At 40.1% G+C, this 15,228-nt stretch overlaps 1 protein-coding gene across 3 annotated transcripts in view; it reads right to left on the bottom strand.

Moving 5' to 3' along the window:
• Positions 1-14,954, bottom strand: part of SYT3 (synaptotagmin 3) — a 288,139-nt gene extending 273,185 nt beyond the window's left edge. The window contains exon 1 of one of the 3 annotated variants that reach the window (XM_073655996.1): positions 14,323-14,954. In XM_073655996.1, the coding sequence (XP_073512097.1) occupies positions 14,323-14,396 (74 nt within the window). In that variant the 5' untranslated portion in view covers positions 14,397-14,954. Of the gene's footprint in view, positions 1-13,448; positions 13,603-14,322 lie in introns of those variants that run through there. The other 2 variants (XM_073655997.1, XM_073655998.1) reach the window with 2 other exon arrangements.
• Positions 14,955-15,228: the final 274 nt, after the last annotated feature.

Genomic DNA, 15,228 nt, shown 5'->3' with positions numbered 1-15,228 from the left:
ACAGAAATAAAGAAGATGAAGAAGAAAAGGAGATAATGATGAATAACAAAGAGGTAAGATGATAAGAAGGAAAATAAGAAAAAAGAGAAAGAATGTAATGAGGATGATCAAAAAGAAGAAGAAGGAAGCACAATACAGAAGAAAAAAGAAGATACTGATGAAGAGAACAACTAAAAGATAAGGAAAGCAAGAAAAAAGAGAATGCAATGAAGAGTATCAAAAACAAAAAGAAAAATTAGAATGATGAGAATAAGAGAGTAAAACAAAGAAGAAAAAAGGAAGAAGATAAATAAGAGAAAAAGAGGAATGAGAAGATTAAAAGGAAAAGTGGAAAAATCAGGAAAGATGGAAAAACAAGACAAGACCCTCACTGATTCAGTTTACACCGTACTTGGGCAGATATTGCACAGGTGAAACCTCTTGGCACCATTAGTCATTTATTACAAGCCGGTGCTGTGCAGTTAGCACCAAGGGCCAAAAATGTACAGATAATAAAGGCGACACTTCAGCATCAGCCACAATGGGAGATATCTGATTCCAGAAGTTCTGCTGCCGGCAATAGTGACCGAGACATCTAAGTAGTTGGAGGCAGCTCCCACCGTCAGCTCATCTGCGATGGAGGCCAGAGGCCGAATGAGGGAGCCCAGGTCGGCCATCTTTGAACTCCTGTTAGACACAGGGCCAATAAGAAGGCCTGCCAGATTTTGTGAAGGATGTTGTCAAGTTCTGTTAGTAAAAGAGACAAATTCGAGGCTCAGATGTGCAGCTTATAGCAAGCAAGAAAAGAAACTCCAATAGTCAGAAAACTCCAAATGGACCAAGTTTATAGACATGAAGCTTTTAGTAAATTAGTCAAATACCCTTTCCAATTACATTGTAGCATCGTTGTTTTTCCAGCTCTGACTACAACAAATCTGCTTTGAAGAAAAGAAAGGGAAATAAAATGGATAAGAAAGAAGATAAACAAGAAGTGGAAAAATATGATGAAAAAAAAAGAGAAAGAAGAGGAAGAAGAGAAAGAACGAAGTAAAGGAAAACAGAAGGAGAAAAGAATGAAAGAAAGAAACAACGCAAAGAAGAAGATAAAGAAGTGGGAGAGATAAGAGAAAGAAAAGAGAGAAAGAAAGAGAGAGAGAAAGAGAGGAAGAAAGGAAGAAGACAGAGAGAGAGAAAAAGAAAAGAAAGAGAAAGAAAGAAAAAGAAAGAGGACAGAGATAAAAAGAAAAAGAAAGAAAGGGAGGAAGAAAGAGGACAAAGAGAGAAAAAGAAAAGAAAGAAGGAAAAAGAAAGAGAGGAGGGAAGGAAGAGGACAGAGAGAGAGAAAAGAAAAGAGAACAGAAGAGAAACAAAGTGCACAGAGATAAAAAGAAAGGGAGGAAGAAAGAGGACAGAAAGAGAAAAAAAGAAAGAAGCAAAAAGAAAGAAAGGAAGGAAGAGGACAGAGTGAGAAAAAGAAAAGAAAGAAAGAATCAAAGAAAGAAAGAGGAGGGAAGGAAGGGGACACAAAGAAAAAGAAATGACAGAGAATGAAAGAAAGAAAAAGAAAGAAAAAAGAGATTGGAAGGAAAAGAAAGAAAGAAAGGAATAGGGAAAGGAAAGAAAACAAGAAAGTAAGAAAGAGTAAAGGTGAAGATAGATAGACAGACAGACAGACAGATAGATAGATAGATAGATAGATAGATAGATAGATAGATAGATATCAAGAAAATAAAAAAGAAAGAGCAAACAGAAATAAAGTAAAAGAGAAAGAAAAATAAAAGAAAGTAAGAGACCGAGGAAGAAAAAAAGAAAGAACAAAGAAAAGATATGAAAAGAAGAGAATGAGAAAAAATGATTGAGATGAAGAAAAAAGAGAAAAGGGCAAAGAAGAAAGAATAAAATGATGCATTAAGCAATACACTGTGTGCAGAATTATTAGGCAAGTAGTATTTTAGAGGATTATTTTTATTATTGAACAACAACTATGTTCTCAATCAACCCAAAAGACTCCTAAATATCCAAGCTTAATATTTTTGGAAGTTGGAGTGGCTTTTTTTTTCGATTTGGCTATCTTAGGAGGATATCTGTTTGTGCAGGTAACTATTACTGTGCAGAATTATTAGGCAACTTAATAAAAACCAAATATAATCCCATCTCACTTGTTTATTTTCACCAGGTAAACCAATATCAGTGCACAAAATTTAGAAATAAACATTTCTGACATGCAAAAACAAAAACCAAAAAAATTAGTGATCAGTATAGCCACCTTTCTTTATGATGACACTCAACAGCCTTCCATCCATAGACTCTGTCAGTTGCTTGATCTGTTTTCGATCAACATTGCGTGCAGCAGCCACCACAGCCTCCCAGACACTGTTCCGAGAGGTGTACTGTTTTCCCTCCCTGTAGATCTCACATTTTATGATGGACCACAGGTTCTCTACGGGGTTCAGATCAGGTGAACAAGGGGGCCATGTCATTATTTTTTCTTCTTTTAGACCTTTACTGGCCAGCCACACTGTGGAGTAGTTGGATGCATGTGATGGAGCATTGTCCTGCATGAAAATCATGTTTTTCTTGAACGATACCGACTTCTTCCTGTACCACTGCTTGAAGAAGTTGTCTTCCAGAAACTGGCAGTAGGTCTGGGAGTTGAGCTTCACTCCATCCTCAACCCGAAAAGGTCCCACAAGTTCATCTTTGATGATACTAGCCCATACCAGTACCCCACCTCCACCTTTCTGGCGTCTGAGTCGGAGTGGAGCTCTCTGCCCTTTACTGATCCAGCCTCTGGCCCATCCATCTGGCCCATCAAGAGCCACTCTCATTTCATCAGCCCATAATTGTGATCACAATTCAAAAGTTTGGAAATTTCAAGACTGCGGCATCCCTCTGCAAGACATCTCACAATTTTGGACTTTTCAGAACCCGTCAAATCTTTCTTCTGACCCATTTTGCCAAAGGAAAGGAAGTTGCCTAATAATTAAGCACACCTTATATAGGGTGTTGATGTCATTAGTCAACACCCCTCCTCATTACAGAGATGCACATCACCAGATTTACTTAATTGGTAGTTGGCTCTCAAGCCTATGCAGCTTGGAGTAGGACAACATGTATAAAAAGTATCATGTGATCAAAATACGCATTTGCCTAATAATTCTGCACACAGTGTAGACCAATAAGAAAAAAAGAAAACAAAGAGTAGAAAGAAGGGAGGTGAAGGAGAAGGCAAAAAGAATAGAAAGATAAAATCATGGGGAAAAAAGGAAAGAAATAATGAAGGAAAAGAAATAGCAATAAGAAAGAAAATTTGGCAAAAACAAGATGAGTAAGGCTTCACGAAGATGGAGAGAAATACATTGATACTTTCAGCACAAATGTGAAATAAAAACCCGGCTTTCGTTTTGATGTTCCATTTTTATTTGAAGGATAAAACGTTCTCCTATAACTACCTGGAAGCCTGTAATAGACAGATGTAATGATGAGAAATGGTCGCACAGCTACAGATGGCTGCTAAATCACCGGCTCAGCAGGAGAGGTAAGAAACCAGTGTATGTTTCCCAATGTGCACAAATGTGAAAGGTTACCACACACCACCGACTGTCTCCTGTAGTATAATGCATACAGTGTATAGCGGTACTGTCTGCGCCCCTGCAGTGTGAACTATAACCAAGCAATGACCAGCTCGGCCAAGTGCTGGGTACAGAACAATATATCTCTGGTGCTCTGCTAAGCATGAAGAGTACGGGTCTGACGTACCATATCTCACCTCCATATCTCATAGACTTCTGGTTGACATGTATTTAGTACTAGACCCTGAATCAGCCATATAAAAAAATGCCAAAGTATTCAATACAAGGAAACTGAAGCTACAATAAAAGTCTATTAGAGACAATATTTTTTTGTTCAAAAACAGCAATTTTTCTGAGTTTTCCTCAATTAAATTAGTTGTCTAATTTTCATTCATCAGGAGCACACTGCTCCCTTGCCTCCCAGCTATCTACTTGCCTGGGTGCAGTGTGCTCCTGAAGATTGATAGATCGGACCAGAACCACAGTCATGTCACTGGTCTGAACTGTGCACTTTACTATGTTGCTGTTATGATAGTGTAGCAGCTCCCCCGGGAAAATAGGTAACAAACTAAAAAATTGCAAGTTCCTGTACAGACTATAGATCCTGACCCCACAGTCCCTAATGATTCCTGCGTGAGAAGGGCTACAGACTAGAAGATGGAAGCTCTGACCCATGCTGCTTGAAAGGCCGTCGAACGCTTCATGTTCCTCCTAAAGAACCAGAGGGCAGAGCAGAGTGTGAATTACCTATGAAAGGGTAAGTATGCTGAAAAAAACAAAATATCCCAGAGTGAGTAAAGTATGAGATAAACCCTAGCTAGAATTTCACTGACTGGCTTTAAGCTACAGCAGGAAATACCAGCAAGGGGACAGAATATAAAGCTGCACCCAAAAGGTGATAGGGCACAAAATGAAAACACCTGTGTTATGCCTAACCGACTGCAGTTAGAATAACAGATCCTAAACACCTGGAAGAAGGTGTGTCCACTGTGACACGGCAGACAGAGAAGCCAACCACAAAAGACAGGCTCAAGTGTTTGAACCCAAGAACATGACAGTTGCATGCAGAAGAAGCTTTACCTCTGCAGCATGGGAGGAGCATAGGAGCAATCCAGCCGGCTCCAGAGCTGTGCTTGCAAGTGCACGCTCCTTGTCTGGGAAACCGGCCACCTCTCACAGACTGCAGAAGTATATAGTATCCTAGATAATGTGTCGTAAATTATAAAATTAAAAATCCCTATGTTCTTGAGAACGGAGAGGATGTTTAATAAAAGGTAAATTACAAAGTAAGTTGTTTTTACAAGCACTTTGTAATTGCAGCCATTTTTGAAGTTGAGACAACCCCTATAATTACACATGCAAAAAATGTTTCTGAGCTTTGTGTGCACTGTACAAAAACACAAAAAAGCACTTAAAGGGGGATGTCCAACCTTGGGCTACAAGTCTGGAATACCAAGAGAACCAGGAGTAAATGGTATATAACATTTTTATTTGTTATTACTCATCAATTACAAGTATAAATGCATACAAAACAAGAGTAGATAAGAAACCAACAAAAGCGGACAGTGAATAAAGCCAAACCCACAAACCCCAAGACACAAATCCCTCACATTATAGCACTATAAAAAGTGCAGTGCAGGCAGACATCACCATGGTAAGGTATAGGTAAATAGTTTAAAGTATCATAAGACAGAGCCAAAAAGGATTGTATAATTTTTAACCTTACCAGAAAAAATGGGGTTGTGTGCGCCAGGGGAGGCGAGCTGGAGGTAGCCTCAACGCGCGTTTCGCGATGTATACTAAGGCTTTCTCAAGAGGCAATAAGTATGCAATTTGCATACATGCCGGTCACATGCCGACTAGGCATGCGCAACCTCTCTCAATGCAAGTGTTGTAAGTGAGGTCAGACACGTCTAGTCGGAATGTGGCTGAAAGTATGCAAATCGCATACTTGCCAGCCGCCTGCTCCCGACTCTGGCATTAGAGACTCGTCACAGTACATACTGTGTGCAATGTGAGGATTCACAAGTCTGCAGTCACATAGAGTGACTGCAGACTTGTAGCCTAAGGCTGGACAACCCTTTAACGCGGCATACGATGCCCACTATGACTAAAATACATACAAACAACTAAAAAAAGACTAATGTAAAAAATAACCACAAGAACAAAGCACTAAACGAGTATTCACAAACATCAAGCAGGGGATCAGTTCCCTTCACCTTATCCAAATGGGTAATATTGATCCATACATCGTTCAATGGTGGACTACTGAAAACTATTGACTACATGTATGCCAACTGTTTTCCTATAAATTCTATGTTTACGAACAAACACAAAGTAGTTGCATCACCATACAGTTAGACCAGCTCAATATATTTTAAAGGGGTTGTCCAAGATTGGGAAAAAAAAGTAATCTCCAATGCCGCTCTATTTTATAGACCGTATTTGATATTGCACATGTCAACTTCAATGGGAATGAGCTGCAAAACTAGACCCAACACATGGAAAGGGATGGAGATCAAAAAAAAGATCAAATACTATTTTAGTCCAAGGCAATCACTTTCATTGACTTGTATGTATAGTGGAGGAATGAGAACATAGAGAAAAAGATTGAAGGAAAGAATTTTATGTATCCCTTGCTGCCAATATAGTCTAAAATGTCTACTAATGAGTATAGTAAATCCAATAAAGGCAAGATCTATAAGACAAGACCAATAATGGGAAGATCCAACCAAGATCAAATTGCTGTAACATTTTGTAAGATGATCTCCCTAGGATGGGGAGCATAATTATAACGAGAAGAAGAAGGAAGAAGAAAAAAGGAAGAACAAAGAAGAATAAGAAGGAAGAAGAAGAAGGGAGAGGAGGAGAAGAAGGAGAAGGAGCAGAAGAAGAAGAAGGAGCAGAAGGAGAAGAAGGAGGAGAAGGAGGAGAAGAAGGAAAATATGGAGGAGTAGAAGGAGAAGGAGAAGAAGAAGAAGAAGAAAAAAAGGAGAAGAAAGAAGAGAAGTAAGAGAAGAAGGAGGAAAAGAGGAAGGAAGAGAAGAAGAAGGAAGAGAAGAAGTAGGAGAAGAAGAAGGAGGAGAAGAAGTAGGAGAGGAAGTAGAAGAAGAAGTAGGAGAAGAAGGAAGAGAAGAAGGAGGAGAAGAAGAAGGAGAAGAAAGAACAAGAAGTAAGAAGAAGGAAGATGAAGAAGGAAGAAGAAAGAAGAACGAAGAAGGAAAAAGAAGGATGAAGGAAGAAGGAAGAAGAAGGCTGAAGGCACGTGACTATTAACCCCTGGTCTTTCTTAGTGTTAGACATAGTAAAAGGGGTTGTTTGGTGAATAACTTGTTGATCTGTGGTGGTCCGACCTGCTGGGACCAGCACTAATTTGCAGAACGGACACTTTTATCCACATTAGAATGGAGAAGCAGTATGCATGCTCAACTGCCACTCTATTCTTTCTATATGGAATATTCACTATTCTATTCATTCACTATGGAGCTGCTTCAACTTTTTCCCGAAGTCCCATGGAGAATGAATGCCACTCCATTTTTGTAATTTGAATAAACATTGTCTATTCTGGCGATCGGTGCAGGTCCTAATGATCGGACACCTACCGATCAGTAAGTTATCAGCTATCCTAAGTGGATAGGTGATAACTTGTTTTCACCAGACAGACCCTTTAAATAGCAGTCTCAGTATATAAATTATTTGATGGTTAAAATGAGGGTCAAGGAAATCAACTTAATTAGACGTTAAGGAGATGTTTCACAATTTATCCTACCAGCTTTTTTAATAAAAAAGATGATCATGTTAAGAATGTAGTGAATCTGTGGTCATGCTGGGAAAAGATCCAATACAACTTGTAATTCACTCATTTTAATTCTGAGGTTAGTAGTCCAGTGGGTGGTCTTTAACAGGACTCCTAAGTCTAGAAAAAAAAGTTCTACTGAATCTTTCCCCATAAGACTATAAAAAAGTCCTTTCAGCTCCTTCTGCTTTGTCACATACTACGCCCAGATTCGACGCCATGTTCAATGTGATGGGTTCCCATTATTTGCCTAATTTTAAGCCATTGCAAAAGTTTTGCATCAAAGTTAGATGCAAATCTAGATAAGAAAAGCAAAACTGGAGCTGATAGACCCACCTATTAAAGGAAGACCAGGTGGCCCATCTTATAAATCGTGAAAACTTTTCAAGATGTCTAAACATGTCCAGCCAATGTTGGCTTAGCCCTACTGGAGATATCGTGACATGGATGAACGAAAAACTTCGTAGATGACTTTACACCAAAAAAGGCATTATGGACGCCATAGATAAAATATTGCCTACAATTTTAACAATGTGCATTTACGTTCTCCATGGAAAAAGCAAAAGTCAATCAACTTTGACTAAGAGTTGGCTAAGAAACAAAGGTTGATAAATTAAAATGTACAAGTTTATCCACCATGATATTTTGCCGTCACGTGACTTATTTAGAGTAGCGTTGTCTTATGGAAGGTGTACAAGAGACATTTCAGAAGATGTCATCAGTAGAGATCAATCTTTACCTTCATCAATGACTAGAACTTAACGTAACAAGCCTTTGAGCTCTGTACGAAACCAAGAAAGAGCTGATTTTTGGTACATGTTCATACTATGAGTTCTGTACCATTTAAAGTGGAATTATACTTTCACGGAACTTTGCATAAATCATAAATACCAGCAAATTTAAGAAACTTTGTAAAATATCTTATCAAAGATCTTCTTCCCCTAACTGCTTCGTGAACTCGCCATCCAGTCTGACAAAACGGTTCAACTCTGTCTAGATCAGGTTAAGATGGACAGCCAGCACAGTGAAGAGCTATTATATTCGATAGTGTAATGCAGCGACTTGCTGGCATTACGGTAATGGTCCAGGATGTGTTTTACCTGACCATGTACCTTCCCCCTCAGGTGACTGGTCACATGACTGTGACATAGCACAGGTCCTGCACGCACAGAATGTCTGTCTGATCACATGACTGTGACATCAGCAAGATCCTGTCAGTATGTGTGTGTGTGTGTGTGCACGGGATGCATATATAAACCCTGCTTGATGGGAGACAGGTGTTCTGTGAGAGGGGCGTGAGGCCTGTTCCCTGTGTGTGTGGGACACCGTGATACCGTGAAGCCTGGCAGCCTGAAAGGTCGAGCCTGGATCTTGTGTAGATGCCAGTGGCCTTGGAAGGCAGCGGCTTGGTGAAGAATCCGGAAAGGCGCAGACAGGATGGGTGTGAGTGAAACATTCCAGTAGCCTTAGACGGGACGACGGCTAGAGACCCCCACCTGGGAAAGCCTTAAAGCCACAGTGGTGGCGGATTAAATGGACTGCAGCAACTAAACCAGGCAAAGGTAATACACTTTGTAATATGGACACTTATATAGACATTGCTATAGTATTACCTTGCTGAAGGCTGTAACTTGGGCCAATTGGGCCTGTCTGCTACTTGAGAGACTCCCGGATGTGAAGTGTGTAAACATGCCGGTGATATACTAAGAAGGACTGTGTGATATTCGGTTTATGATAAGATAATAAACTGCTGTATTGAGAAAATACCGGAAGGACATTGCACGTGTGCCTAATTTACCCGGTGCAGCGAGTATCCCCCATTATGATGACTAGTGCTGCCTTACAATAGATAAGGAAGTGGGGAGGAGGAGTGAGGAGCAGAGTGAGAAAACAGGTAGAGGGAGACGCAAAAAGATTATGCTGAGCTTTCTAACAAGTCTTTTATCTCATCCTAGAGATAGATAGACATCTACACTGCTCAGTACTGCTGTATATTGTCTTCCAGGCTGCTGCTTCTGATTGTATGTTAACTAAGGAATGAAGAGCCCTTTCTCTGTGTGTTGTGCAGTGTATGAGAGACATCATAGCAGTTTGTCTCCTCCCACCAGCTCAGGTAATAATTGCAAATTATCAGAGAGAGTCTACAGAAGAAGGGAAACCTGGAGAAAATGCCAAAAATGGCCATGTACACACAGATGACAGCTTATTCTGAAAAGTTACTAGAAAGTATAGTTACCCCTTAACTCCTGCATTGTAGATCTCCAATCAGTAACCTGTAGTCGGCAATGACAAATATGAACCTTTGGATATTCGCATCAGAAAACAAAGAACCATGGAAGTCTGATCCTAGTGATCGGAGAAAGTCACATGACAAAGTCCTCTACCAGGGACTTGTGTTAAAAAATCTCAGCATCCTTTTAGAAGATGTTTACAGGTGCCCTTTCCCTTTAAGAAAGATTTTAGGGGATGGTTGGTTTAAAGGGGTTGTCCAGTCTTAGGCTACAAGTTTGCAGTCACTCTACGTGACTGCAGACTTGTGAATCCTCATATCACAGTGCACACTGTGAGGATTCTCTGATGATGGCATCGGGATCGGGCAATATGCACATTCCAACTAGATGGGTGAGGCCTCGCTCAAGGCAAGGATATTGAGCGAGCCCAAAAACAGTCTAGTCGGAATGTGACTGGATGTATGCATATTCCATACTTGCGATCACATGACTACCCACTCCCGGCGCTGACAGCGAAGAACCCTGACGCGCGTTGTGAGGATTCACAAGTCTGAAATACCATGGTGACTTTTAGCTTAAGACTGGACAACCCCTTTAAGCTGGTTGGTTTTGGGATCATTTTGGGTATCACATATTCTGCAGATACTATTTTATCAGTATCTCCAAATCTGCCACTTCCCTACAAATCTGCATTGAGAACCATAGTCACGTGTATTTCTCATTATCCCGGCTCCAAAAAAAAAAAAAAGACGCTCCGCACTCCCAATAATAAGCCCCTCTTGATTGCCGGCTCGTCTGTGTTTTCTGCGGCTGTAATTGGTTAACGATTACAAATGTATCATGCAGCCAAAGAACAAAAGGCATAAAATAGAACAATTTACCCCCAAAAAAATGAAATAAAGTCATCTTGTTTATAAAGCAAGGACACAAAAAGCCAGCGAGGAATCTCCAGACAAAAGACACATAATGCAAAACAAAAACCCTCCGCCTGACAACACACAAAACACATCTGTCAAAATAATCTGGGAATAATTCTTCAGCGCGTTCATTCAGAAGCCGAAGCAAAACTTACTCATTTGGATTAACTGAGCTGACAGGACAAGAATACCCCGTGTATACCGCGTGTATACGAATGCGGGGAGATAGCAGAGGTACAGATGGAGCAGAGCGGGGTGCAGCGCTACACTGATCTTCTGCGCACAGTGATTATTCCATGAGTTATTATTCCATTCGTTGTGTCAAATAACAAGGAATTTATACTGTGTCCATTACAGAAATAGAAGAGCTGAATACGCGGTTGGGTCATTCCCCTTGTGTGATCTGACCGAGGTCTGATATCGGTAGTCCGATGGATAGAACGATCTATGGACAGAGAGAAAGGTACGAGATAGATAGACAGGCAGACGGAGGGAGGGACAGAGAGACAGAGATATGAAGATAGGTGAATGAAAGAAAGGAAGGAAGGAAAGAAGCAAGGAAGGAAGAGAAAGGAAGGAAAGAAAGAAAGGGAAAGGAAGGAAGGGAAAGGAAGGAAGGAAAGAGAAAGGAAGGAAGAGAAGGAAGGAAGGGAAAGGAAAGAAGAGAAGGAAGGAAGGGAAAGGAAGGAAGGGAAAAGAAGGAAGGAAAGAAAGAAGGGAAGGGAAAGGAAGGAAAGAGAAAGGAAGGAAGAAAAGGAAGGAAGGAAAAAGAAAAGAAGGAAGGAAAGAGAAAAGAAGGAAGAAAAGGAAGGAAGGAAAAGGAAAGAGAAAGGAAGGAAGGAAGAAAAGAAAGGAAGGAAAAAAGTGAATGGAAGGAAGGAAAGAGAAAGTAAGAAAGGAAATAGAGAGGAAGAAAGGAAGGGAAAAAAGAAAGGAAGGCAAGGATAGGAATGGAAGGAATAAAAAAGGAAAAGAAGGAAGGAAAGAAGGAGAGAAAAAGGAAGGAAGAAAAGAAAGAAAGGAAGGAAAGAAGGAAGGAAACAGAAAGGAAGTAAAGAAAGAAAGGAAAGAAAGGAAAGAAAGAAAGAGAAAGGAAGGAAGGAAACGAAAAGGAAGGAAACGGAAGGGAAAAAAGGAAAGGAAGGAAGGGCAAGAAGAAAAGGGAAGAAAAGAAAGAAATTAGCTAAAGTGATAGCTAGATAGATAGATAGCTAGATAGATAGATAGACAGATAGCTAGACAACATGGGTCAATTTACCCAATTACCTATTACATTGACAGATCTATATATGGATATACCAACATGGAATGCATGGATGGATGGATGAATAAATGAGTATATAGATAAATAGATAGATAATAGATAGATGACAGATAGATGATAGATAGATAGATAGATAGATAGATAGATAGATAATAGATAGATAGATGATAGATAGATAGATGGATAGATAGATAAAAATTAAAAAGCATAGGCAGCACACTTAGTATAGTTATTCAAAAGTGTTGTAAGTATCACCCAACTGGGCTGATTAAAACTTGCTGCACTTTTGGACACCTATCCTATGTGTGCTGCCTATGTTTTTTCATTTTTGCATGGTGCGGTTGTTGGGTCGCAACCTGAAGGCTGACATTTCATATCTACTTTTCATGCTGCTTTAATCCTTTTTGTTTTAAACTAGATAAATAGAATATAATAAATATACGCCGTATGTTAAAATACGTTAAGTGATGTACCTGCAGTGCAATGGATAGATCCGTGGTGGACAGATAGATAGATAGATAATAGATAGATAGATAATAGATAGATAGATAGATAATACATAGATAGATAGAGAGAGATAGATAGAGGGATAGATAGATAGATAGATAGATAGATAAGAGATAGATAATAGATAAATAATAGATAGATATACATAGATAACAGATAGATAGATGGATAGATAGATAGATAGATAGATAGATAGATAGATAGATAGATAGATAGATAGATAGGAGATAGATAGAATATTGTTGGTAGTGCATGGAGTCAGTGCAGGATACTGACCTCGCCTATGGACAGTATTACCAGCAGACATTTAATGGATAGGCTTAAAGACTAAGCAACTTCTGTTACATTGAGTGAGCGGAGCCGTTATTGTGGCTGACTGTGTTATAAAGGAGATGATGGCTGATGCTATATGTATCTGTCCATTTAGAGGATATAGCAACGTGCGCTGATGGAGCAAGCGGAATTGTGTTGACTATTGGCTTTCAGATAAAAACTCCCGAGCTATGATAAGCACAAAAGGGGTTTTAAGACTGATGGGATTGTAGATGGCGAACATGCTACAGGTTGCCGATAAATGGGAGACTACATGGAAAAATCCTACAGGTGATATGAGCTCTGCCATTGCAAGCAGATGCCCGGGCGCCAGCTGCGGTCGCCTGCAGTGATTTGGGCTATAATGGATAGAGTAAGCTGCCTTTCAGCACCGCGGACAGCAATCTGCAGTCATGCAGTACAAACAGTCTACAGCCCATAAGGCTCCATTCCCACAATGAGTTTTTGTTGAGTTTTTTTTCTTTAAGAAAATCTGCAACCTCAAAAACTCTCCTAAAAAAAAAAAGTCACTGACAATCCTATAGCCTGGTCGGAGGATATTATGACACAGCTGCAACCACTGCACCAAAAAATCCTAAAAGCGATAGGACTGCATGGATAAACAGGCATAAAAATGAAAAAAAAAATTAAAATAAGAAATGTAAAAAATTGCGTAAAATGAAAATTTCAGCAAAATTAGGCAATACCGTACACAGATTCTAGGTCATTCATTGTCTTTCCCAGGTGTCAGGACATCACAAAGTCTATCTCCCCCTCCTCCCTATAGTAAACAGAGACCAAGTGTAAACCCCCCAGTCTCCTTAGTATGTCCAGCCAGCAATTAGCGAGTCAATAATGTCATAACCTTACCTTAACACTATACAGTCAGAAAGGAAGGAAGCTTTTTTTTTTGCAAAATATGACTGCACCTTGTCTATTCCAGCCTGATTCTAGGGCAACAGGCAATGTGCAAATTTAGGTCACATCATTACATATGACTTCATCCATGTTCCCGCTTTTGCACAGAGGGGGGGGGGGTATCACAGTAGGTGGTCTCCTAGTCAATAGGAGTAGGATGCAGCAAGGATTCCCCCATCATAGGAAACAATGCATAATTAAATATACCTCCCCTTTTTTCTTCTTTGTACCTTTTGTCAGTAAAGGATTAATCCTCAGATGTTGATGGAGGAAGGGGGGGGGGATAGAAGCAGCAAAGAGCAGCAGCAGCTCCTGCACCTGAAAGCAGCCTGGACTGTGGTGCTGCAGATTGCAGCTCTTGATACACATGTATCTTCTGCTTTCATTTACATCCTAAATCAATTAGACCCCATGCACTTTTTGCTTTTCTCTCGATACTGAAAAAACACTGCAATAAAATAAATAAATAATAAAAATACTAATAAATAAATGCAAAAAAATAATAATAATAGTGCATAAATAAATGCAAAAAATAATCGTAAATAAATACAACCAAATAATAAATAAATAATAAATTAAAAAAAAAATTACAACCAAATAATAAATAAACAAATACAAAAAATAAATAAAAAGAATAATAGTAGGCTTGATGGGCAATGGCTATGACTCTGTAATTACAGACTGAAGAGGGGACTGATGGAGGTATGTGGGGGGGGGGAAGCCTTCTTCTGCCCCACCCCTATTAGAAACTGGAGACACTATGCATTGGCTATGGGAGGAATCCACATAATAGGCATTGACAGTGCTTGCAGTAGGTGCTGCTTACCTGACAGTGCTTGCATTCTTTGAATGAGGCAGATCTGGTTGAAGGATGCAAAAAAAAAAAAAAAAATCATTCATCCCCTTCCTGTTGTAATTCGCCTAGTCACAGCCCTTCCAGGCTCATATCCCTCCCTCCCTTGTTATATAGTCCAGCTGCTGATCCAGGAGAGTTTCTGGGTCACACAAGCCCCTGGATCCTGGTCCTGGATGGAGATGCTTGCTCCCAGTCTTGGCTTTGCAAAGCTTGTGAGGATCAGTCTCTTCCTCTTCCTCTCTCTCTCTGTTTCCCCTCCTCCTCTTTCTCTCTCCTTGCTTCTCTGCCTCTCATTACTACTGCATGCTGAGAGGGAAAGAAGCCTGTCCTGGAATTCACTTACTCTTTTCTGTATGCTACACAGCAGATAGATGGCAGCCAGGATCCTTCTGAAAGTGTCTGCAAGAAAATGGGAAAATACTCAAGACATGACCCAGGACTAGGCAATGGCTGCTGCACTGTCCTCCCCCTCTATAAGGCTAGAATAATGCTATGCACTGGAGATGTGATGAATGCATGGTGGAGGGAGACATTGCAGCCTGACATCTTCAGCACTGCTACATCCAGGATCATATAGATTCCAGTATAGGGGATGGGTTTTGGTGCAATGGATTGCAGCAGGATACAGACACAACTGTGATGACAGAGGAGGGGAGAAGACACATTGTAGTGAAAAAAATCCAGGAAAGTGAGGATGATGATGAGATGAAACAATGTATCAATGTAGGGACAATGCAGTGCTGATCTCTGGGATTAATTGTATCAATGGAGTTATTATTATTTATGTAAAGGTCGTTATACGGAGATAAACGGCGCTGCGAAAACACCAGACACTGCCACTGATTGACGGATGTGCGCGGATCCCTTTCTCTTTAA

Source organism: Phyllobates terribilis, unplaced genomic scaffold (genome assembly GCF_046119375.1).
Source record: "Phyllobates terribilis strain yellow unplaced genomic scaffold, ASM4611937v1 Scaffold_12__6_contigs__length_324123572, whole genome shotgun sequence".
NCBI classification, from domain to species: domain Eukaryota; kingdom Metazoa; phylum Chordata; class Amphibia; order Anura; family Dendrobatidae; genus Phyllobates; species Phyllobates terribilis.
Note: the sequence above shows the minus strand (reverse complement) of the source record. Positions and strands in the feature narration are given on the sequence as shown.